The sequence below is a fragment of the Nothoprocta perdicaria genome, unplaced genomic scaffold, assembly GCF_003342845.1.
Source record: "Nothoprocta perdicaria isolate Ctin4 unplaced genomic scaffold, notPer1 scaffold_206, whole genome shotgun sequence".
In the NCBI taxonomy this organism is placed as follows: domain Eukaryota; kingdom Metazoa; phylum Chordata; class Aves; order Tinamiformes; family Tinamidae; genus Nothoprocta; species Nothoprocta perdicaria.
The window spans coordinates 574,036-600,132 of NW_020455272.1; the positions used below are offsets into that span (position 1 = coordinate 574,036).

Below are 26,097 nucleotides of genomic sequence, written 5' to 3' on the forward strand. Positions count from 1 at the left end.
CTCTCCGCTGCACAATACGTATTCATATGTGGTAGAGATGGAGGTGAGTGGGGGAGAAGGGCCGTCGTGTGATGCACAGAAGCTCTCGATAGTTTTAGGGTAGTCTGCAGCCGCGGGTTGAGTTTTGTGTACGTACTGCGTGGCTTCTCTTTGCGTTTGCGTGTGCATGAGTGTGAGCGCATGTGGCTTTATTTTTTGTAAGCACTGGAGAATTGAAACACAGTGATGTTTGCGACAAATTTATACATGTAGAGAAGATGTTTCGTAGCTTCTGTTATATAGCGGGTGCAGGCACACTTTTACCCTCTGTCCATGTCCTGATAAGAGAAACAGGAAAAAATAATGTTTGGTTTTTTTTTTTTTTTCAACCCTTCAACTTCCAGCACACTTAAATGTTGCCATGTAAATGAACAGGGTATTACACAGAAGAAAAAAAAGTTTTTGAAATGGTGAGGTAGAAGTGTTTTAAAGGAGAAAAATATCTGAAGTAATCTTTTGTTTCTTCAAAGCTGTTTGTAGCTAAACATGAGAATCTGCAGTGTCTCCTTCCCTTTGTTTTTTTTTCCTAATAATTCACCTCTTCATCTTACGCAAAACATGAGGTGTACAAGATCAAGAGCTGTTGCTGTAGCCCCTTGTAATTCCCACCCTGAAAAGAAGCTCCAAGGGGAACCCCTCAGCTCTATTCAGGAAGACAAAGAGAGGGGAGACTCTGCGGTTTTCTTTGCTTCGCTCTCATTCCTCTCTAATGGCCTTGAAATGTATTATTATGCAAATGTGAATTTTGATACTGAACTTAAGAAGAGGTTGTTTGTTCTTTTTTCAAAAAAAAAAAAAAAAAAAAGGTCCCATATGTGGTCAGCATCGCTTCTTTATTTTGTAAGTGAATTGTAAACTATGCATTCTGCAAAGGGGGCGTAGGGGACGAAGATAGTTTTGCTAAATTGTTCAGGAGTTTCTGTGTCCATGGTATATCCACTTATGGTCTGGGGAAGTGGGGAGATGATGACTTTGAAGATTCATAGGAACTTCTCTTTTTGGAAGTTTGCTACTTGGTAACTAGGCAGAGTTTTGGAAAACTAAGGTCGACTGCAAAACAAAATTGGCTCTAAAACTTCTGTGGGATCGTGTATCCTAGACATGCAGTGTTAACCCGGGTCCCATAGGGTGAATGAGACACCAGCTCTACCAGGGAAATTATCTACCACCTCCTGGGTTCGGGCCCCCGTCAAGCTCAGGAACCACAGTGCCGTCCGTAGGCACCGTCTTTTTGGGATTTACTCCTCGCTGTCCGTTACAGCAGTCTCGCGCTCTCCCAGGAGAACTGGAACACAGCAAGTCTTTGATGTCTACACATTCCTTTCCCTAAAGTCTTCATTGCTGCTGTTTCTGGCACAGCTCAGTAGTGGCAGCACAGCTATGGACAAGACGATGGAGGGGGTGCTTACCGTTCTAGTCCTGATCAAAGCCAAGTCTGGGAGAACTTGTTTCAGCATCAACAGCTAACAGCGCTTTGTCCCCTGGTGTTGCTACTGAAGACTAAGCATTAATGTTGGCAGTGCTTGAGATTTTAGGAAATGAGGCTGATGTGTAGGTGAGGCTCTCCTGTCACAAGCAATGATCCTCATCCACTTTAAAGTGGTTGGTGCCGTAAAGGGCAAGAAAGGATCTGTTTTCTCACACCTCCARTATGCAGTCGTCATGATTTCCATGTGCTCCTTGGAGCTTGCTGAGCTTCCAGGAGCCATCTCCTCAAAGACACAGGCATCAGTGCCCTCTTCATCTTCCTAGGGACCCTTTGTTGACTTGACTTTTTCTTTGTCCATGGACTACCATGGTACCTGCATTATTTTGGCATTATCTTAGATACAATATCAKAAACTGAGAGATTATCCTGCCTGCGTTCAGTGTTTGCATTCAGCAGTTTTATTTTTGTTGACGTTCACAGTACTGTAATAAGTAATAGACTTGATGATCACTCTCGCATCTGTGCCTGCCTTGCAGATGTGATCTTATCAGGGTTCCACTCTGTCAGATTGCCTTTTAAAAAAAAAGGAAAAGAAAAAAAAAATCTGAAGTTTAATCTCTTTCACAAAGATACCTCGTGGTACATTTCCCCTTTTGATGTAACCATTTGAATCTTATCTTCTAAACTTAATGGATTCTTATTTCCAGATACTATTTTCCTTTCTAAAAACAGAACTAGTGATTTTTGAGCACAGGACCAGAAGCCTGGAACTCCTGAATTTTAACCTTGGCCCTTGCTCTTCCCTCTCTGGCCTTGGGCAAGTCATTTAACTTCTTTGCCTTTGCCTTTTTTTTTTCTTTTTTTTTTTTTTTTTTTTTTTCCTGTAGAATGGGGTGATAATACCTACCTCACAGGGGTTTTGTGAGGATCAACCAGTTCATGTTTATAAAGTGCTTTAAAGATGAAAAGCATGACAGAAGTATTACATGAGTTTTTACAGCAAGGAAGCTCTTTTTTTTWTATATTTTTGCTTGCATGGAAGGAGAGATCCTAGGACTTTTCAGCAGTTAAGCCATCATTCAGATCCTAAGGAACATAACAGAAGTTACTGGAGATTCAGTTACTCATACTCATTTCTCTTGATGCCAGTCTCCTCCTCTTCCTCATAGTTACGCAAGTCACACTTCTCTAGATAGGCTTTCTGATAGACTTTGAACTTCAATAAGTGGAATACCTGGAACATGCTGCTGCTTTCAACAGATCTCCAAATTGGAATCCGTTYGTATGCTTTTCCCTGGCATTAAATAGGTCTTAGTAATGTCATCCTCCAAGTGGACACATCTTCTCCTGCCGTCGGGAACGGAGGGAGATGGTGTTTCGTCGCTTCGGGACTGTAATATGAAGAAGCTTGCTGCTTTACGCCACTCCAGGAGCGAAGGGCCRTGTAACTTTCTGTCTCCTTCCCTGAAGTGATTTCTGGAAGTGTTTTACCAGAGGCACTTAAGATGAAGTGTCCACAATACACAGAAGCCATCACCTGCTAATGAAACGTAGGAACAGAGGGAATGCTAATAGATGCTGCTCGTGTAAATGCCTTACAGCTCTCCCAGAACCTCTGAGAGGGTGGTGGGGGAAGACGTCTTCGCTGGGTAAATCCCACAGCTGTCAGGGAACYTCTGCTACGTCCGCCTCTCTCCCATCGCATGGTTCTGTTCCTTCTTTCTTGGATGTGTGTCTCAGGGATGTGCATATGAGCCCATGCCTTTTGGAATTTGGCCTTGGAAATCTTGAGATGTGGTTTCAGTTGCGGATTTGAAACCGCCCCTGTCTTCACACGCTCCGCTCCTCTCCGTCCTTCTGCGTTGCTCCATGTGGCCTTAGGAACATGGATCCAAGATTGCCATGTGCCACCCTCTGCACCTCTGCTACCCCCCGGGGGAAACATCTACAGGGATTCTGCAGAGAATGAGGCTGAAGTGATGCGTGTGCACCTGTATGATTCACGTACACACATCTAGGTATCTTTATCTACCTTAGATTTCTGCCATACCCTGTTTGAAACACGCAGAGCATCTGAGGCACAGCGTTGGGTGTTTGGTGGGCTTTTTTGGTTTTTTTTTTTTTTTTGCTTACAGAAAACAGAACAAACAGCAGTGTGACTCTGCTGATGTCAACTCGGTAATGTTTACTTTGAATTCAACGTTAGGTATTTTCCCCCAAAGAACCAAAAATTTTCTTTCCTAACAGGAGTAACCAAATGCAATCTTTCTCGTGGGGAGGCAGGGAGAATAGGAGGAAAAGCAGTGAGGGGAAGGGTTCTGATCTATCCTCGTCTCCACCGCTTGGATGGAGATAGGAAATGCTGCTTTGAGTTCCACAAACACAAGGGATTATGTTTACAAAGGTAAATGCCTTCTACCTGTTCAGGAAACTGGCTAATGGTGGGCATCAAAAGTTGGGCGAATTTCTCTTTATTACTAGCAAGGAGTGGGAGAAGGTGGRTCTTGAAGAGGAATGGAGAAATGGGATCATCTCATTGGATCTTCTTGGTAATATATTGMCACCTTTCTCCGTTCTTAAATAAAAATAAAAAAATAAAGGGAGGAGATTGCAGAGCAGAAAATCAGTGATGTCCAAAATGGCTGGAATAGAAAAGGCAGCTTTTCTACTTTGCACATAAATAGGTAACAGGAAGGTACAGCAAAAGTCCTCTTGCCTGAAACACTGTCCCCCAGAAGCAGACATTGTAATAATACAAATAGTGGCTGCATATATTGATGCTAATTGCAAGTTACCTTTAAGTGTTTTTGTTTTTTTTTTTTTTCTCATACTTGAAATCGCCTTCTTTGCTAAACTTTTATTGTAGTTCTGCTTTCTCCCCTCCTTCTCCAGTGTGCAGTAGAAAAAGCAGATACAGGACAAACGGGGAGAAGGCAGAGATGACACAGTGTCTTGCATATCCAGGTTTCATCTTAATGTCCATCCCATCCTCTCTCACATGTTTGAACTTGCTTCCTTTCCTCTGGGTTTTCCATGGACACAGAAACTCAGCACTTTAGAAGGTGCTCTTGTATGGCTGGCTGCCCTCTCCCCCCTTCTCCTCCTTTTCTATATTTTTATTTTACTTTTAGTATAGTGGTACTTAAAATCACTGGTTCACTTAAAAAGAAAAAAAATGTTTAAACTCTACTAATGTACAAATAAGCTGAAATGTTGCATTTTATGTGTATTTTTGCCATAGCAGGTACTGTATTTCTCATGCTGGATTTAGAAAAAAAAAAAAAAAAAAAAAAAAAAAAAAAAAAAAGAAAAGAAAAAAAAACAAACAAAAGGGTGATGTTTTATTGGAGTGTGAAAAGTTAAGAGTAACAAGGAATTAAGTCGTCGTCATTTCATTGAAACTGAGAGATGGTGTAATACATATATAAGTTTTCTGAAGGTTTTTTTGGGCTTTTAAACAGCTTTTTGTTTTTATTTTATTTTTATTTTTTGAAAGATATGATTGTATTATGTGCAACTCAGTTGCTTACATTATAACTACAAAATATTTTTGGGTTCCTGGAAAAAAAAAGAAAAAAAAAGACTAATAAATGTGTTTGGCTGCTAAGCATTTAATATGTCTGGTTTTTGCACGTTCATTCGGCCCCACRCACGGACTTGCATCCTCCTGGGGACTCTGATCTCTCTTTGCCACGTCTAGTCCCAGTTTTGAGATCAGACTCCTGCTGGTAAGTCCAAGCTCGGATGTTTAAGAGGGAAGAGGCCTCGGACACCTTGTACTTTTGGGAACCTCTCTGGGCTGCTGCTTGAGCAGATTGAAGGCCATGGCCTCCTTCACAGCTGGGCCATGCATCCTGTTAACATAATTTAAGGGATCGCTTAGACAAACTGGCCACCCAAAAATCTATGCGCCCCGATGGGATGCACCCAAGAGTGCTGAGGGAACTGGCCGAGGTTCTTGCTCAGCCGCACTCCATCRTCTTCAAGAGGTCCTGGAGAGCAGGGGAGGTGCCGGAGGACTGGAAGAGAGCCAATGTCACTCCAGTCTACAAAAAGGGCAAGAGGGAGAAGCTGAGCAACTACAGGCCRGTCGGCCTCACCTGCGTCCCTGGAAAGGTGATGGAGCGGTTCATCCTAGAGAGCATCTCCGGGCATACGAAGGAGAAGAAGGTGTTGAGGAGTAGTCAGCATGGATTCACCAAGGGGAAGTCACATCTGACGAACCTTCTATGATGGGATGACTGGCCGGCTGGACGAGGGGAGAGCCGTGGATGTTGTCTACCTTGACTTCAGCACAGCTTTTGACACCGTCTCCCATAGTATCCTCATACGGAAACTCCGGGAGAGTGGTCTGGACGAGTGCACAGTGAGGTGGATCGAGGACTGGCTGGAYGGCAGAGCTCCGAGGGTGGTGATAAATGGGGCCGAGTCCAATTGGAGGCCTGTGGCCAGTGGTGTCCCCCAGGGGTCAGTACTGGTCCCGGTGCTGTTCAGTTTGTTCATCAATGACCTGGACGAGGGCACAGAATGCACCCTGAGCAAGTTTGCAGATGACACCAAGCTGGGTGGRGTGGCCGACACTCCGGAGGGCTGTGCTGCCATCCAGAGGGACCTGGACAGGCTGGAGAGCTGGGCAGAGAGGAACCTCATGAGGTTCAATAAGGACAAGTCCAGGGTCCTGCACCTGGGCAGGAATAACCCCAGGCCTCCRTACAGATTAGGGGTTGACCTGCTGGAGAGCAGCTCCACGGAGAGGGACCTGGGAGTCCTGGTTGACACYAAGTTAACCATGAGGCAGCAGTGCCCTCGTGGCCAAGAAGGCCAATGGGATCCTGGCTGCCTCAGGAGGAGTGTTGCCAGCAGGTCAGGGGAGGGGATCCTGCCCCTCTGCTCAGCCCTGGTGAGGCTGCACCTGGAGTATTGGGGGCAGTTCTGGGCTCCCCAGTGTAAGAGGGATGTGGAGCTTCTCGAGAGGGTCCAGCGGAAGGCAACCAAGATGATTAAGGGACTGGGACATCTCTCGTATGAGGAGAGACTGAGTGAACTGGGCCTGTTTAGCTTGGAGAAGAGAAGGCTCAGAGGGGATCTGATTAACATGTATAAGTTCATGAAGGGGGAATGTAGAGAGGAAAGGGCCAAGCTCTTCTCATTGGTGGCCAGAGAAGGGACAAGGGGCAATGGGTGCAAGCTGAAACACAGGAGGTTCCATCTCCATGTGAGGAGGAACTTCTTCWCTGTGAGGGTGCCAGAGCCCTGKCACAGGCTGCCCAGGGAGGSTGTGSAGTCTCCTTCTCTGGAGATCTTCCAAACCCGCCTGGATGCCGCCCTGTGCCCCGTGCTCAGGGTGTCCCTGCTGGAGCAGGGGGTTGGGCTAGATGATTTTTAGAGGTCCCTTCCAACCTTGAACATTCTGTGATTCTGTGATAATTTGGAAGGTCCCAAATCCAAGCTCTTTGCTGCTGCAAAAGATCCCATTCCATGCACCTTGGAAAGGCAAATGAGATTTGCCTCATTGATTCATTTTGTGTGTTAAAAGACATACTACTTGAAAAAAATATATATATATAATGTATACATTTATGTTTTGCCCTTGAAAGCTGCATTTTATGGAGTTTCCATGCCAGAGCCCCCATCCTGGCCTGCTCCTTGCTGGGATTTATAGAAATACCACAGCTCATGTCCTGCATGGAGGACAAGGTGGGCAGTGGAAAGGCACATGAGGGAAAGTGAGCCCRAGGGGTAGCGAGGCGGGTCCTGAGGGTCCCGCCCTTCAGCTCCCATGGGGCAGTGATAGCTGATGCTGAGAGCACTCCTAGCGTGTGTAAATATACATACATACATACCCGTGTGCATACATGCAACTATATGCACACATACATGTTTATATCATGCCAATGAATGTGTTTATACATATATGTATGCACATGTGTATGTATACAAACATATATACATATATACGCGTAATACATGTATGCGTGTAGGCCTGGTGCCCTCCTGCACCTCTGGGGCGGGGGGCGGGGCTTGGCCTCTGCGCTGCCCCCTCCCGCCCGCCAGGGGGCGCGGCGGCGGGGGGCGGGGCCGGAGCCCGCCTTTTCCTCCCGGCTCGGGCGCCGCTGCGGTTTCTCGGCGGCCGTTACGCGCGGCGGCCGTTACGCGCGGCGGCCGTTACGCGCGGCGGCCGTTACGCGCGGCGGCCGTTACGCGCSGCGSMCGTTACGCGCCGCGCACGTTACGCGCCGCGCACGTTACGCGCCGCGCACGTTACGCGCCGCGCACGTTACGCGCCGCTTTCGCCGCCATGGCTGCCCCCGGCGCCGAGGAGGACGCGCTCGCGCGGTACCGCTCGCCGCTCGTGTCGCGCTACGCCAGCGCCGAGATGGCGTTCAACTTCAGCGAGAGGAAGAAGTTCGGCACCTGGCGCCGCCTCTGGCTCTACCTCGCCCAGGCGGAGAAGGTAACGGCCCCCGTGGCAGGGCCTTGGGCGCTGCCCCCCCTCACCGGCCGCGGCAGCTCCCTGAGCGGCGCCTCCCTGAGGCCCTCGCTCGGGAAGAGGGAGGGTTAGCCGTGCCTTAGGTGTGTCCGGGTTGGGTGGAAGGAGAGCTCACCGAAATAACCTTCAAAAAGAAAGAAAGGGGGAAAAATGAGGGGGTTGGAAGGCTCAGTTTGCACAGTCCTTGATACATCACYCTCACCGCGCCCGTCACGCCCCAGCAAATCAGGTATCCCTGTGCCATGCCCTCCCTCTTGTACTTTTCCCRTCCTTGTGAACTTAGTTGTGCAAAACGCTGCGGTAAGCAGGATTTTGGTAGGTGCTGGGGGCGTTCGTGCCCYCTGAGCAAACAGGAATGTCCTTTCTCTGCTGTTTGCTCTCCTGGAGGTGTGACCGATGCCAAGGTCCCTCTGGTGCAATCGGCTGCCCCCAGTGCCTCGCGGGCCGCCCATCGTTCTGCAGCTGGTGGTTTCCACCAATCCTGAATTTCAGGCATGAATTTATTCCTGTCCAAAGCGAGCAGAGCGCTTGTTTAAGAAATGCTTGTCGCCTTTCTGAGAGGCAGAGCACCAAGGAAACTGGTGGTACAAACTCAGGACCAGTTTGCCCGTTAGGGAAGGGTTGGTAGTTTCTATGGAGCTCATGTCTTAAGAGCATAGTTTGAGTTCAGTCAATTAAAAAAAAAAAAAAGTGTATACGCTAACTGTTGCTTCTTAGTTGAGACAGTCACTTGTTAAGATGCGCTAGGTTCATTCGTTGTAGCTATGTTGACATACCTGGATAAGAAGAAGATTTGTACCAACTTCTGACAATAAAACCGCCATAATATGTTCCAGGAGGAGGGAAAAAAACAAAACAAAACAGCAAGCTACCGTGCCCTCTGACTGGGTAACTTTCACCATAGAATCACAGACTGGTTGAGGTTGGAAGGGACCTCAAGAGATCATCTAGTCCAACCCCCCTGCTCCAGCAGGGACATCTAGAGCATAATCACTGTCCATTTCTTTCTGTGCACAAAACTTCAGTTTCCATTTTCAAAGTGCTTGAGCTGGTAGGAAAAATCTAAGCACTAGGGCTAGCTGTTCTTATTACCAGAAATGTCTGTCTAAGGAGCTTGGATGCTCAAAGTGTGGCACTTCACAGACTAATTCCATTACCACAGACTAATTCCAGAAGACGTTCATCATATTTCTTTCTGAAAAATAAGAATTTTGTGTGACTTGCCCAACAGGAAAAAGCAGTTTGCTGAAATAGCCAGTGTGAGATCTCTAGGCTTCCTCTCCCAAGCCCTGAACTCRGGGTCCCTTAGGCACCTCTCTGTGTGCTGACTCCCTTTCCCCCCAYTCCCAGTGTTGAGGTTGGTTTCCAGAATGGAGCACAGCTCTTGCAATTTCTTCAGCACCCTATTTGCAGTGGGAGGAGGGAGGCTACTATTTTTATATGGTGCCCTCATTCCTCAGGGGTTAGGCCTCTAATGTCAGCTCTGAGCCAAAGCAGGAGGCTCAGGAACTTTGAGCACCTGTTAGCTCTGTCAGTGCCCAGTTTAAGAGATATGGATAGTCACAAGCCATTTCCTCACGTTCCTTATGCACTGCAGCTGTCTTGGGGTGCATTGTAAAAAGCAGGTGAGGAGTGAACCCTGGGCAGTACTTGTTCCATTACWTATTCTCACCATCTTTCAAGTCTCTGATAAGCCTAGAAAGGAGAACTGAAGAAATATTTGTAAGAGCCAATAGCAGGTCCTGATGTATATTTGCACTATTTAAGTTTCAGAATTCTTGTGCAATATGTTCCTTGTTATGTGAGCAGGTCAATGTTCCCCTCCTGTTTGCCCAAGATGTCCCATATTGTCCGTGTGCTTTCTGCTGTCTGGTAGGAGTGGGGGGGGGGTCAATGAGCGGTTGTAGCTGTTGCATCAAAGCGTTGGCATGACCTCTGAAGAATCACACCTGAAGAGCCAAACCAGAGAGCGCAGTGGGATCACTGCCCTCTGCTATTTTGAAGAAATCCTATGGTCTCCCTCTAGTGTTTTTTTTCTGCTTAGTTTTCTTAGGTATACAGGTTCAAAGGCCCTCTGATTGCTTTCTCCCTGAGGTCGTGTCAGAATGGGCAAAACATAGAGAAGAGGCTTCAGGTAGTGATTATGGATGCAGGAGAACAGCATTTGCTTTGGCACTGCCCTAATCTTGCCTATGTATTTCTGTACATGTAAGTGACCAATCGTCCCAGTTCTTGGGAATTAATTCTCTCCTTTTTGTGTGGCTATCAGTGATTATATTCCCTGATTGGCTKTTCAGAATGAATCATGGATGTGAGCAAGGTAGGAGATTTTAATTCTGGCTCAAGATTGCATTGCCTGCAAAGTTGCTGTTACAATTCCCAGGTGGTTATTATGTGTACACCTTAGAGACAGCAGTCTGRCACTACTTTCCTTGATTCATCTGAGCGCTCATGATTATGTAATTATATCAAAGGACGCTATTTTTAAGTTATGCGAGTACTAATTACCTGATGAAGTCCTTGAAGACCTATCTGCTTAACTTGTAGTGAACTTCTGTAGTTCCAGATTCTGCTCAGGCAAAACATCTTATTAGTTTAGGTTTTAGCTTTTGAAATACTTTGTGTCACTAAAGCTTCCGGTTGGGAAATTGCAATTATTAAAGTACATTTTAATTTGGAAAAGGCAGTGGTGTCAGGTTCATCATTACATTTTTATACTCTCTGTATTAGGAGGAAAAAAAGTCCAAAAAAAGGGAGGAAGGGCTCAAATTTTTTTCTCTCAACTCAGCTGACTCGTGCATGTATAGAACCATGCACAATTTATACCAGTGCTTAGTTCTGCAATTTGGTATCTTATTATGTATTGATTCCTGCTGAAAAAGTTCAGCAAGAATCTTTAAATCTAAACTATGAACTTATCTCCTGTATCCAAATCAGCTAATTTCCCCTGCTTGCACTTTGGGACAGAAATAAGGTATTTTTGGAGGCCTTTTGGAAAGGTACAGACAACTTTTGTTTTCTCTAAGCCCARTATTTACTGTGATTTATATCTGCTTGTGATCCAAAGAGTTCTTCCTGGTACAAGCTAGCTCCTCATATGATGACTGGATTGTCCTTTATCCAAAATATAAACTATATTAAGAAAAGCTGAAACTATATAATTTTTCTGTCACTTTTTCCATGAGACAAATTTTTAGAGTAGCCTCAAAGATGTTATGAGATATTCCCGAGAGGAGCATCTATTGGAAAAGGCTGGGGTGCCCTTGACTGGGGCCTTGGTTGTGCCAGATTGTCATGCTTCCAAGATATGTCATACGGGAGTAAAATATCTAAGCAGCTACTGCCTCATTTGGGTTTTCCCTTGGAGACAAATGGAAATAGGAAGCTCTCTTCTCCTTGCAGTCACTTGGACTTCCTATCACAGATGAGCAAATACAGGAGATGGAGGCAAATCTGGACAACATCGACTTCAAGATGGCAGCAGAGGAAGAGAAGAAGCTGCGGCATGATGTGATGGCCCATGTCCACACCTTCGCCCACTGCTGCCCCAAAGCTGCGGCCATCATTCACCTCGGAGCCACGTCCTGTTATGTGGGCGATAATACGGTAATATAAAACTGCTGCAATATTAAACACTTTCCAGTTTCATGCTTGCAGAGCTGGTTGAAACAAAGCTGGAGTTGCTCACTTGTTAGCTTTTTATAAACTTTTCTATTTAAAACAACGCTCATTAGATTTTTTTTTTCAGACATTTTTATTAATTTTACTGTTGAAGTTAATTCCCCTTTATCCCAGGTATTCTGGGAAAGAAAGCTCTCTTGCTTGTTTCCTTTTGATATGAAACAGGATTCATCAGTAAATTAACTGTTCCCTAAGTTCCACTTAGGCGTTAAATATTCAAATGAAAAGATATTTATGATCTTGGGAGTCTAAAGCAGATTAAGAACTTGGTATGCCAATGGAACAAGAGTTCATTGGCTTGCAAAATAAGGCTGCRCCTGGTATAAGTAGCTCCTGAGCTTTCAGTTGCTTGGAATATCTGCTTCTATTCAGGATAAATCATTTCAGTGACCAAGAGAATAGATAAATATATGGTTAAATAAAAAAGGTTTGCCACCATTCCACAGAACTCTGTAAAGTGTTTGTGAAAAACCTGTTCAAAACTGAAGCCTAGTTTCCGGTTGTATTGCTCTTTCCCATGTCAGTCAATGTAACTTCTCCATCCTCGTTTGTTCTACAAGAAGCTGCTGGGTGATTATTTTTACCCTACTCCCTCTCAAGCGTATTTGGCTTTTAAGTAATATCCACGTTTCTTGTGACCCTTGGGACTTAGGTGAATTCGAGTCCCTGCAGAAGGATTAAGAGAACTGCCGCCTGAGAGTCTACTTACTGACCTGCTGCCTTTAGCTTCAGTGCTGACATTTTCCACCTGCGATRAACAATTTAGTCTCCCCTTCTGTGGACATCAGAAGTACCTGATCATTTGTTTTGCCCAGTAAATGGCTGTTCTACTGCCCAATATGGTTTTTGTGGGGGTAGCGCAGAAGGGACAGTGGTGGATCCAGCATTTTTGCCAGAAGATGTCCCTTGCCATCTTTTGATTCAAGAAGGGAAACAGAGGTTTCCTTGCAAGAGACTTCTGAGCAGGCAGTGTTTTAATTATCCATGTCCTCTGTGTGCTAAGGAAGAAGCCATTAGGTCATGTCCTTCACCTTGAATGGGTGGTGTTGAACATAGCCCAAATTTTCTTTCTTCTTCCAGGATCTGATTGTCCTTCGTGATGGGTTTAACCTGCTGCTACCCAAGGTGAGAAGGGGGTGGTGCACCTTTTTGAAGTGGGCAACACTGATGGCATGTTAATAGACTGTGTTTGACATGGATTTTCCTAGGCCCTGCTGGGGAGCTGGGAGGAGCTGTCTGGGTTAATCACAACCAAATGAACAGTTATCCTCTYCTCAAAGCTTGCTCTTTTTCAAGTCTTTCCTCAAAGCATTTTTTTTCTCTTGCCAAGAGTATTAGCAGCAGCACTTTGCTATTTACCAGCTGATTATCTGTGCTGTAGGTGCCAGTTTTAGAAAACTGCTGCTTTGGGGGCCAGCTTAGGCATCCTCATACTGTATTCCTAGGAGCACATAGGCATTCATGAAGCTATACAGTACAGTTTTCTTAGGTCAAATGTCAGATTATGGGAGTGTTGTACAGTATTACCTGGCTGACCTGATCAATTGTAGGCGGGGGGGAAAAAAAGCATTAGGGATAAAGCAGGAGCTGCAGGGTTGGGTTGGTGGTGTGGACTGGGTGGGCTAGCCTGAGCTGAAGGCCAGCCCCTCTGTTATTTCCTGCTTGAGTTTTGTAGCAAGAAAAGTTATGTGCATGCCCTGAAAAAATGCAGTACACCATGTATTTAAAAAAAAATAAAATGCAATATATCTCCCTTAGAGGGAAATATTCAAACATTCTGCACCTGTTTTCCACCCTCTTTTCTGGCAGCATCACTTGTGCTTAAGCCCATCAGCTTCTGCTTTTTTCCCCCCTGTCCTCACTCTGCCTCTTTTCTCTCCTGCCTGCGCCACCAGCTCGCCCGGGTGATCAGCCGGCTGGCCGACTTTGCTGAGAAGTACGCTGAGCTGCCTACTCTGGGCTTCACGCACTACCAGTAAGTAGCAGAAACCTTCGCTTACTTTTTGTTGGCTTTGCCTTGGATGAATTTACTAGATACTGCTCTTTCTTTCTCCCTTCTTTTTCCCGTTTCTGATCAGCGGCAGCTGGTGCTTCTGGACATCATTCAGATGTTGTGTGAGGTTCAGAAAAAGGACACTAGGCTTATATCRGGGAATTGAACTGTCAGCAGCTGTTTTTAATACAATTTCGTAAGGAACAACTTGGTCATGCAGGTGTGTAAATTCTGGGTGGTTTCAGAAGACATGATTGGGAATTGTAGAATGTCTCTCTTCCCATCATGTTTTTGTAATGCTTGTTTTTCTGTCCTTTGTCAGCTTTAACTGCAGCTTAGAAAAACTTGATACTGACAGGAAGAAAAAAAGTTAGTCTAACAATGCAAGTAAAGATTTGTTCTGCAGTGATGATTACAAGATTCTTCAGTTTTCATACATCCGTAAATGCATCCCTGGGAAGAATGAGGAAGAATTTCACGTATTTGGGGACAAAGATTTTCRGTCTCTTGGGAAAATTATATTTTTCATGTAGCACCACTAGTGTTGATTGATTTACTGAGGAACAATAAGATCTGGATAGGTCTTGCTGGGAGGGTAAACTAACCTGCTGTGTTAAGGAAGACAATCGTTTGCTTTTAGAGGCTTCAAACTGAGGTAAGCCTGAATTATCCACCTCTGGTGATGCAGAACACTAGGGCCAGGGCATTTAAGCACAGATCATCTCTAACTGGATGTCTTGCACTTCAAAATGACTCCTGAAGAAGGAGAGAGGAGCTTAAAGGTCAGGTCCCTGACTGCTTGACTGACTGGTGGAGTTGACATGGAATATACAGCAGCATCAGTTTGGTCTGTATCTCTCWTCATCCACAGGTCGTCAGAGGAATATTCGCTAGGCTCAGTTCTATCTTATCTTTGGGAAAGAGTGCAAAGGAATATTCATGAAATGTAGTACTTCCTGAAACAGCAAAGTTCATTCTGATAAATTTGAAATAGTTTAGCCTCCAGGCTCATTGTAACATCAAATGCTTTGCAAAGAAAACTGTGCAGTGAGGCTGAAACTGCAAATAGTCATTGCAAGGTGGAAGACTCACAAAAAAATGCTGGATAACAAGATTGTTAATTACCATGCATTTGGTAATTAACCAAATGAAAGGCTAATAAATGCCCTTTGTAGATAAGGAGTAGCCCCTTAGAAGAGCAGTGGTTGTTCAAAATCACGATGTGTGCGTGAATATTTCTAGTTCGATAACACCATATTGGAACTCGCTGGAWCTTGCAAGCTTTACGTTAGCCCATACCTTACCCTCTGTGCCCTTGACAGCCAGCGTTAGGGGAGCAGGTGAGATGTCCCCTGGTCCCTGCTCCTTGCAATTGGCGCCAGGGGGCGTCCCCGGAGCTCTAATAAATTCCAGCTTCTGCAGCTGGAGGCCAGGAAAAGCCAGGGGACAGAGAGAGGTGCCATTTCCTGCTCTTTGGTAGCTTTTAAAAATAGTTCCAGCTCTTGGATTAGAGTGCTGTGACTGAAAAGCAGAAATAGAGAGATTGGAGCACGGATTTGCTAAATCACATTGTTTGCACTGCCTGAGACTTCCATTTGAAAGAGTTCTGGGGGGGGGGAGGGGGGAGAAGTAAAACCATTTTTAGGTGATTTGAATAATGGGCCTCCAGTTACTTTCGTTAAAGAATTTTTTAAAAGCCCAGTGTGTAAACAGATGCATTCAGATACCTGTTCTCACTTCTTTCTCCCTCACATAAATGTAATGGAATTTAATGTCCTTTCTAATATGCACAGAAACTGGAGTTACTATTTTCTCTTGCTGTAGCTACATCTATTTCCTGAAAAGAATGATGATATCTTCTAGTATCATTTACTGGAGTTATATGTGTGCTGTTATCTCTTCTTTCTTAAACTAGGCCTTTTTAATTCCTACTCTGAGGAGTCTGAGAGAGACAGACCTGCAAGGAAGATTCAGCAGTAGACTCAGCTAAGGGCAGTTCGTGCATTGCTGAGCAGGTTGTCCATGAATTGCTTTCTGCTCTTGGTTTTAGACCTGCACAGCTCACCACTGTGGGCAAACGCTGCTGCTTGTGGATTCAGGACTTGTGTATGGATCTGCAGAAGTTGGAAAGGGCTCGGGATGACCTGCGCTTTCGAGGTGTAAAAGGCACCACTGGCACTCAAGCCAGCTTCTTGCAGCTCTTTGAGGGAGACCACAGCAAAGTAAGTCAACCCAGCCAAAGGATATGCAGTTTGCCTGTTCTCCCCACAGAATGCTGTTGTGTTTGGGGGAATATGGAGATTCTAACATCAAATTAGCAAAAAAACTGTGGTTCTTTGTGCACCCAAACTGCATGAAAGCAAACAGAATTTAGGGGAGTGGGTGCTTCCAGGAAAGGGTAAGGTCTAATGACGGTAAACCAGTAAGAGCAGAGCATCCTTTTTGCTGTTGCTGCCCTCCATCAGTCATTGCATTTTGAGGTCCCGTTTGTTTTGTTTCTTTCCCTCCTGAGGTGGAAGAACTGGACAGATTAGTGACTGCAAAGGCAGGATTTAAACGGTATGTAACAAGCATGCTTAGTAACCTAAATTTGGTGTTAACAAAGTGTGACTCCTGCTGTCCATCTTAGGCCACATTCTGCTAACTGCTGAACTGAATCTGTTCTGCTGATGATTTTATCCCCTTCAGTCTTCCCTTCCCAGTTGCAGCTTTCTGCGGGATGCTCCTAAATAGGGCACTTTACTTGTCTTGCTATCAAAGTGCAGCTGTCATTTTTCCTCTGCTGCTCTCGTTCCATGTGCATGCTGCCCTCCAGGAGATCAACAACCTAAATCCAAAGGTGTTCCAAGCAAGGAATAATGACAATCTTGTCATCTACTTAAGCAAGCACTGTCACTCCTTTCTCAAAGCTATACAGTTCAGTTGCATATGCCCAGAGCACTTGACTGACTTTGTGCTTATTTCTAGAGCTTATATAGTCACGGGGCAAACTTATAGTCGCAAGGTGGATATTGAAGTCATGTCTGTGCTGGCCAGTCTGGGAGCATCTATACACAAGGTGAGCACCATAATTATATTTTAGGTCGAAGGGGAAGCATGAATCTTGAAGGCAAGGAGTGTGTTGTGCACAAAGCACTGATTTGTGTCCCTCAAAAAAAATTAATTGGTGTTTGTTGCTCAGCTCTTCTCTTTATTATCCTGTATATTCATCACTAGGTGGATTTCTAGGCCACACAAGATTATAAGACTAATGGTAAATAAAACAAGTTTGCTGAACAGATGCTAAGATGGGTTAACAAATCCCACACCACATATTAGACTAATCTGTGTTAAAATTGATCCAATTAGAGTAAATGTCTTTCCTAGTGGTGTATGAGTTTTTAAATTTCACCATTTGCTTCCAGTGAATTGCTTCTCTGATAACAATGTTAGTCTCTGTGTCCTTGTGGATTCTTTTCATTGATTTATACATTCTTCCTCTTGGGCCAAGTGATCTGTGGTATTTTCTTCTGAGTTTCATAGGCTGCCTCGTTCAGTGAGCACACATTATCTGTGTTTATAAATCCGTGTTTATAAAGTTTTGTTATGCTTTTTCAGTATYCCCTCCTGGTATCTCTTCCATTCCTTGCAAGCATCTGCCCTTTCCAGAACCCTGTTGTATTTTGATGTGGTGGTTGCCCTTTTGTTCTCTTTACTTACATTTTTTTAGGCCTACACTAAGAAAATTTTTAGGCCTGAATTGAAAGTTTCAGTATAATGCTCTCTTCCAGAAAATCTGGTCCCTTTTCTTCTATGTTGTAAAGCTATGCCAGAAAGCATGATTGAAGTGTCTTTTTTTTTTTTTTTTTTTTTTTTTTTTTTTTTTTTTTTTTTTTTTTTTTTATCCAATTTTTCACTGTCTTGATAATTTACTTCTTGGACACAAACACAAGCAAGTCTCTGAGCACACAGACAGGAATTCATATTGGCATATGCTAGTTTGCTTCTCTATTAATTTCTTGGCTTTCTCCATAGATTTGTACTGACATTCGTCTTCTGGCCAACCTGAAGGAGATAGAGGAGCCTTTTGAGAAAGACCAGATCGGTAAGGGGATGGCATTTCTGGGGCCATAGCTGTCCTTAGCCATAGCTGTTACTTCAGCCATTCTGCATTTTAGGATTAGTTTTGATCTTCACATGACAGAGCAAAAGCCAGCCCGTATAATGATCTGACTTCCAAAAGCAGTGTTATTCAGCAGCATTTAACACCCTGTCTGCTCAAGTCGCCATGGGTGGTAGCATAAAGAGGTGCCGCTAAATTCTGCAAACTAAAAATTAAGTAAGTTTTATCTGCTTTGCAGAACTGCAGAATGTGTTCAAACACTTTGCTCCCCACAGCTGGGATGATCTGATCTGCAGGAGAAGGGTGCTGATATAGGAGTGTCATTTTTCCATTTTATCCTTAAGAAAACATCATGTGCTGAGGCTCTATACAAAATATGATTCCTGAAACAGTGTTGTTCTTGAGGGAAGGACATTTCTCTTTTCCTGAGTGCACTTCTCTTGCCCTGCTGGCATCACCATCTCTGCTTACRCAGGTTCCAGCGCCATGCCTTACAAGAGAAACCCCATGCGTTCAGAGCGCTGCTGCAGCCTGGCCAGGCACCTGATGACTCTCGTCCTGGATCCCCTCCAGACGGCCTCTGTGCAGTGGTTTGAGCGAACGTTGGATGACAGTGCCAACAGGTTGGTTTAAATCACACAGTAGTTTCAGCTCTTGGGCAATATGGTGCTTTGATGTATTTTTAAAATACTATTTTTAAACAAAAACTGTAACTCTTGAACTTTAAGCTGGCAGTTACCACCTGCCAACAGTCTCACTAAAGAGAATCTAGAGACTGTAAACTGATTTCCTCTCTCTTTAAGATCAGATCAAAACTGTTATTTTTGTTTTTTTATACCATCAAGACCTTCTGGAAGGTAAGCCAGCAGAAGGAGAATGATGCAGAAGCTGTGGGTGATAAGTTGCTCTTTTAGTCTTTTCCTGTCTTAACAACATGTTGCTACAGAATATCAGTTCTCAAACTTCTCAAATTTAGTTTTCCTTTCTATCTGTTCTGAAATGGATCATCTTATTCCTCTTCACATATTACACTTCACATATTACACACATATTACACAATAATTCAGCATTCAACATACAGTCCTTTCATCTTCCAGTTAGTCTGAAGAAACTCATTTAAATCTTTGTAAAATATTGTTTTTACTACAAACTGTCCAGACACTAAAGAGCACAAATCATTAGTGCTGTGAGCAAAGTTTCATGAGAACCTATGCATGTCTTATAGATGCTACTGAGCAAACCTGGCATTCCTCTCTATTTCTTCATTACAACTGTTTTGATATGAGCTGGACTTAACTATAATTGTTATAAAGTAAATTATAATTATTATAAAATATTATAAATTAATTGCTTCCAACTTAGAGCTGGCATTAAATTTGCACATACCTTTAAAATGCTTTATTGTTGAAGTAGTCTTCTGTTACAGAATTTGGTCTCTAAGAATTTTAGAACCTTCAAGATTTCTAAGAYGCAGGCCCTGAGGACCAATGAGCGATAGCAATTTTGACTGTAAACTGGTAATCAGATTATTGGTTAGAATGTTATTTTAAAGATGTTGTTGCAAACAATTGCATAAAATTCTTTGAAGGAGCAGAAGATATTTTTCCCGAAATGAATTGACTCCACAGGTGTAAATGCTGCTTTTTTCCTTAAGAAAACAACTGCATGGACAGCAGAAGACAATGCAGAATTGGATGCTGGTTGATCTAGTAGGTTTATTTTCCATAGATACCAAGTGTTAAGATACATACTGGAATGTTCAAGTTTAATTTCTACATCACTGAATAAAAAAAAGTTTTATCTACCTACCTCATAATCCAATTATGAAATTCTATGCTTTGGATTTTTCTTATCGAAGCTAAAGTGTAAATAGAGAAAAAGCAAGCATATAACCTACACAACAGCAAATAGAGATCCTCTGAAGACATGATGATAGGATTTGGTGTCTTAACTGTAGCACAAGATTCAAGGTCTCTGTTAAGGTCTCCTCACCAGTTGGAACTGGTGGAGTGCTGCCCCCATGGGTGGGTGTTTTGTGGTTGCTGCACAGTTACCAGGAGCCTTTGCCTGTTGCAGCTCAGCCCCACCACTGCTGTCCTTTCTCTCCTTTCACCTCCAGGCCTCTTGGAGGGAACCAGCATTCATTAGTGACAGTAGGAACTTGTGATGGGCCCAACAAACACTTAGATCCTCTTGGAAGCTCCCTGTAACCAGGCGCAGTGTGAGCAGGCAGCAATCCCTGCTCCTGCAGGGTAGGATCAGTAGCCAGGGCAACGTGGAACATGTTGGGGAAGAGATTTGCATGTGTTTGCTAGGTCTGAAGTTTGCTGCCCTTTCCTTACTGTGTAATCATAGAAGGCTCCAAGATAATTCAGCGTGTGCCTTTGTCATTTCCCCTTCTGTCTTCCCCTCCTTCTACTGATCAGAGGAGCAAACACCCTCTCCCTTCTCCCCAGCTCAAGAGCTACTGCTATGAGATGTCCCTTAGCTTTTTTTTTACACAGTAAGAAACATGTAGAAGGAACAGCTCCTGCTTTAGAGCCTGGGAGTGTTATCTAGAGACACCTACAGAAGGTTAAGAGCAGATCTGAGGTAGACTGGGTCGTGGCCTTTTATTGCTAACTGGGGCCCTGGGTGTGTGTGTTCCATAGGCGCGTGTGTCTCGCTGAGGCTTTCCTCACAGCTGACATCATTCTGAGCACACTGCAGAATATCTCCGAGGGACTTGTGGTATATCCAAAGGTAAAACAGGAGATAACTCGTGCAGTGCTGTATCCTCATTACTGCTGCAACTATGCCAAAACCTGTGAAAATTCTTCCCCTCAGAGGRTTATGTTTTTGTCTGCTAGTGCAAAGGGTTTCTGAATTCAGCTCTCCTTCTATGCTCTGTGCAGTAGAGAAATTAAATGGAATTTGTTGAAGCCAAATGATGGCTCAGAACTTCTCAAAGGGATATTTTTCCTCTGAGCTGTTCAGTGGATCTTACTGCTGAAATGTACTGTCACAGAAAATGTCTTACAATCCTATAACTTACCCATACTTAAAGTGAAAAAAAAATACATCTTTTCTGCAGTATTATTCCTCATGAGATTCAGCTTTTACGTATCATCAGCTTCAGTTCCTAGATTTCCASAGGCAAGCTCAGAAAGAAAAATTACCTTTGCATCATTGTACAGTCTTTAGGATTCAGACTTCAAAACTTTACCAGGAGCCCCAGCATCACCAGTTTTCTGGTTTGTTTATTTTTTTTTTCAGGTGATTGCAAGGAGGATCCGGCAGGAGCTGCCATTCATGGCCACAGAGAACATAATCATGGCAATGGTGAAAGCAGGAGGCAATCGTCAGGTAGAAGCACAGTTGAGAATATCTGTATTTGCTGCCCAGACTTCCCTCTTGAGGAACAGAAGTTATCTGGGCTCTTCTCTGACTCTCCTTTCTTTGTTCCCCGCCTGCTCCCACAGAGTTACTGATATTACGCTGGTGCTGCAAAGCCAGACAGCTCTCCGAGAAGATTTTTGTGGACGTCTGTGTTTACTGTTAGGAATGCTGTGTGTGTTGGAGTTAAACTGCCTGGTTGTGATGGAAAGAGGCAGAGAGAGAGAGTACAAGCAATTTTGATTATAATAGATACCTATGGACATTTCAATTTTTTTGTAAACGTTTGAAGAAATGTGGAACACAGGCTGCCCTTCTTTACATGGAACACGTTGATATTTGGTTATAAATTTAAAGAATGAATCAGTGCTGTCAATGACAAAGCAGGACAGACCATTCTGAATCACCCATTCCTGTTGCATTTCTCTAACTCAGTATTGTGCTTTGTTTTAACGAACTTGGCTTATAGGCCTTCATTCAATATCCAAACCAACTGAAATTAAATATTTTTCTTAGCAAATAAATCCAGGCACAATTAGATTTATTGTCTTATTTAATTCACAATTCAGTGTAAAATTTTTAATCWAATTTTCATCTTAATAAGCCAACTTTTTTCACTTACCTTTAGATACTAATTTATCCTTCCATAATTGTTTTCACAATAGGAAGAGAAGTTAAACTCACAATATATTAAAAGTTGCTGGAAGTTTTGAGTAAAACATAYGATTCTAGTTGTCTGAAATGCTTCTAACTTGATATTAGTCAAGAAACAGTGTTTCTTTTCTGGATCTCTCTGATGTTCACCACGGGGTCAGCGAGCAGGCGTCTTGAATAAATATATGAAGGTTCACATCATATGGATAAATTTCCATATCTTTTCAACTGATTCTTATTCTCTTATCCCTTAATTTTTTTTTTTTTTTGGGGGGGGGGGGGAACCCCACCTTTCCCTATTTTGATTCAGTTGAAGATCTATTTTTATTTGTTATTGGAATACCTTAATTCTGATGCTCTTCTATTATAATTCTGCAGTTATAAACCTGTTTTTATTCCTGTTTATATGTTATGTTATTGTGTACTTTCTAAAGTACACAATAACCTTTTCTAAAGATACATCTGAGGTTTTCTACCTTGTTGCAGAGAAAGGAAACTCCTTGCCTTTTCCCACTGCTGACCATCCAGAAGGCCATCTGTTMATTTGGGGCCGAGAAATGGGCAGCTCAGTTTTGGAGCAAGATGACCTTTGGATGGAGTACATCATTTTACCGTGTAGATTAATTGTGGATAATACATTTGACGAGGAAATCCTGACATGGCTATAACTTTTACCACGTGGTATAGTTAGGACCAGCACTGTAGYATAATCTGATTTTGCAGATGATTCTGCAATCAGACTCTCAGCTGATCTGCTCTGATCTGCAGATGGTTCTGCAATCAGATTCTCTGCTTTTTACAGKGTGACTGCAAGTCAAGCAAGTAGGAAGTGTTCTAAGGAAATAATTCTAAGATTTTTCACAGTGACAGCTTATTGCAAGGATTCCTTCAGGAAGTGTGTCTCAGGCCCTCACGTTTTGTGTGTTGTGGTATTCTTTTTCTTTTTTCTTTCTTTCATCCGTTTTTATGTAAGCCATGGTTCACAGTCACATTGCACATTAAGCTGAGTAGTTATTTGGGGTGTTTTTCCAAGCCTGTGRATGTTTTGCACTGTTATGCTTCAGAGATGTTCCACACAGGATGACTAGGAGTGAATAAGTAGTTCTTTCAGTACAGTTCATAGACTGTTTTGGGGAACAGCTATTGTAGTCTGTCTTGAGAACAATCATATAAGCACAGGATAGAACAACTAAAAAAATCCCATAGTGAATACTAAGAGTATTTAGAGGTTTGAGGAAGTGGAAAGGATTCAACTGTCATTGTGTTTGATATAATTGAACAAAGTTTGTCGTTTAGACCGTTAATCTGAAAGGGCAGATGTGGAAGGGTGAAGAAAATCTTGTTTTAATGTAGTGATATAGGGCATTCTGCACTCCAGACTGCGTTCCATTTGCATGCTCTGCAGAGYTTTGATGTTTTCTCCTCCTGTATACAAGTCACCGGGCTGGACATACACTGTGAGTAACAATGCAGTGACGTTTTCCTTTTCTTCTCCCCTTGTCTTTTCCCTACCCCTCCAGGATTGCCATGAGAAGATTCGTGTTCTTTCCCAGCAAGCAGCTGCGGTTGTGAAACAGGAGGGGGGTGATAATGACCTCATTGACCGTGTCCGTGCCGATCCCTACTTCAGCCCCATCCATGGACATCTTGAAAGCCTTTTGGATCCCTCCTCCTTCACTGGACGTGCTCCTCAGCAGGTAAATGAGTGGAAAGAAGCTGAAAGTGTTATGGATTGCTATGCAGTGAACTGCCTAATCCTACATCCCTTTGCATGCCAGAGAATGTGCATATTGCTGTCTGTATCCATACTGCCAAGGTGGGCACCTTTCTCTTCATCGCTCTCTATGATTTCCTAGTCTTTCTCCTCTAGGGTCTTTGCACTTTTGACCCTGGGCATGTGTGACTGCTGGATGCCTTTATGAGGCAGAGTCCTCAATGAGGCAAGCCGGGCCTGAGTGAGGTGCAGGGAATCCTTTCCTTTGCTCACTTTCTCCTTCCCCTCTTCCTTGAACAGGTGGCAAAGTTCCTGAAGGAGGAGGTTCGACCGGCGCTAGTACCCTACCAAGGCAAGATGGGTGGGAAAATTGAGCTGGCGCTTTAGTTTAATTCTGTAATGATGTTTGGTACAGGACAATAATAAAAGCTTTATTAAATGAGGTCTGTTTGCTGTGTCATGTTGCTCGCCTGTAGCTCATTTCCTGTTGAATCCCTAGACCTTTAGTCACGTTGATTCCAGGTGGGCTTTTCCTTCCCTGTCTGCTGTTTAATCAAGTCTCCGTGTTCTGTGTGCCGAGTTACTGTGAGATGCTTGATTGTGACAAGGTGTTTTTATCACATACCTTTCCGTGACCCCCTCCAGAGCACACTGCCAGCTGTTTAAGAGAGCAATGCCAGGTGSTGCCTGCACTGAAGAGCAAGGCATATGGGACCTGAGTCCATTCCCATTCTCTCAGACTTGAAAGATGATAAAAGTCTGGCCTGGCTTTCAGAGCACCAGGATTTGGGGAGCAAATAGATCCAAAATAKTAGGATTAATGAAGTGGAGAGACCACGGGACTTACAGGCTTTGCCAAACTGGTGGTTTTCGGGGCTTTGTGATGCTCCTTGGCTGTTTTAATAACCTGTGGCTCTATAGTCTTTTGCACTCATATTTACAGATGGAATTTAGGAACCAGCTGTTCCAATGTGTTTTTCCAGGTCCTTGGCTTGTTGGTGCTTGGTRTGGATGATAGATGCACTCTGAGGGTGCAAATTATTCTCTGCAGCAAATAAGTTTTTTCTGATAAGGAAAGAAAATRAAAGATGGGGTATTTGTTAGATGCTAGAGAAATTTAGGAGCTTTGTGAACTTGTTTCTGACCCTGAATGTTCTTCTGTTTGTCTGGACTATGCTGGACTTTGAATTCTCTATCAAACTACTTTTGACTTAGCTGGGGAGAGAGTCTTTCCAGCTTACTCCAATGTTGTTGTTGCACAGCCCATTTCTTTCTACTTCAGCGCAATAAAAAGCTCCCTCCTGTCCCTTATTTCTTCAAACTCCCAGAGGTGATGTGATCAGAATGACTTGTGTGTTCTTTTTTTTTCTTTTTTCTTTTTTCTTTTTTTTTTTTAGTCTTTGCTGGGAGAGAATTAACAAAAGCAGAACTAATTGAAAGAAACCACCCACCCTGCTTTAGGCCACCACAGCTGATTTCAAAAAGATGATTTCAAAATACAATGTAATTTTAACGAGACTAGCCTATATTAATTACTCAGAAAAGTGAGAAGCTTCAGGCCATGATCACCCCTCCCCTAAATGGCTTTGTGTTTTGAATGCCACAGTCCAGAGGCAAGGTGAAGATCTCAAACACAGATGAGTTTAATGGTGTTTGAAATATTTTGCCTGCTTGTCCTATTAAAGTTTAATTAGCCACAGCTTTATCTGAACACCGGTAATTTTCAGCCTGTTATTCAAACAGCTGACCAAGAGAGAAAACAGACTTGGAAGGCGTCCTCAGAGGAGGAGCAGCTTAACCCATCTCTCCTCATCATCTGAAAATGCTTTGTGCTGGACAGCAGCTGTCAGCTGCGAGGCCTGGAACTTTTTTGTGGAAAGCATATTTTAAAAAAAGATGTGGMAAATGTCACTTGTTGGAAATTGTGACAGGATGTGCCTATTCTCTTGCAGGCCTCACTATGCTCTCCCTCCTTGCGTGTTCTCTGATCAAGCTCTTCCTTCCTTTTCTCACCGTACAGAGGGAGAGCGGCCTTGGTCGGTGGCCGGAGACACGGCGCCCACCATCCCCACGCACGGAAGCGGGCCCAAATCAAGTGCTGCTTAAGCACCTTTTTTAATCATCTGAAAGGCCAGATCACTCTTGCAATTTACGCTGCCACCTTCAGCCCATACGCTGGAGAGATGTGCCTCACAAAGCAGCCGTGTGTACCCTGCTTGGAATTAAACTAGCACCAAATCATGGAAAAGCACCAAAGGGCTCCCACGGCGTCTTCCCCAGCACGAATTCATTTTTTTTCCAGCAACTGATGACTCCTCAGGGATCCTTCTGTTCTTGGGATTTTATTCTCCCTTCTTTTCGTGCCACCTCTCCCAGTTAAGGGAGATGGAGGGGCTCTGACACTGGTGAATGTGTGAAAGAAACTCTGTGCTTACCAAAAAAAAAAAAAAAAAAGGAAAAGCGAGTGAAGCGAAGGCGTGTGTACACATAACATACATAATAGATACACCCTGGAAGGGAGTGCGTGTGTAATAGCCCTAATTTTCCAGTTTCCCCTGTTGTGTGGGCCAGCCCCGCGTGGCGCCGCCGCCTACAGCCCCCGGCAGCCCCCGCGGCGCCG

At 43.8% G+C, this 26,097-nt stretch overlaps 1 protein-coding gene across 2 annotated transcripts; it reads left to right on the forward strand.

Moving 5' to 3' along the window:
• The first annotated feature begins 7,765 nt into the window (after positions 1–7,765).
• Positions 7,766–23,919, forward strand: ADSL (adenylosuccinate lyase). 2 transcript variants are annotated; one of them, XM_026038308.1, is made up of 13 exons: positions 7,766–7,922; positions 11,361–11,564; positions 12,720–12,764; positions 13,535–13,614; positions 15,683–15,854; positions 16,145–16,191; positions 16,600–16,690; positions 17,647–17,716; positions 18,210–18,357; positions 20,386–20,476; positions 20,990–21,079; positions 23,284–23,460; positions 23,778–23,919. In XM_026038308.1, exons 1-13 carry the CDS (start codon positions 7,767–7,769, stop codon positions 23,862–23,864), a joined length of 1,458 nt encoding a protein of 485 aa, XP_025894093.1. In that variant the 5' UTR covers position 7,766; the 3' UTR covers positions 23,865–23,919. The 2 variants fall into 2 exon arrangements, with proteins under 2 accessions (XP_025894093.1, XP_025894094.1); XM_026038309.1 differs by lacking the exons at positions 23,284–23,460; positions 23,778–23,919 and adding an exon at positions 21,196–21,656.
• Positions 23,920–26,097: the final 2,178 nt, after the last annotated feature.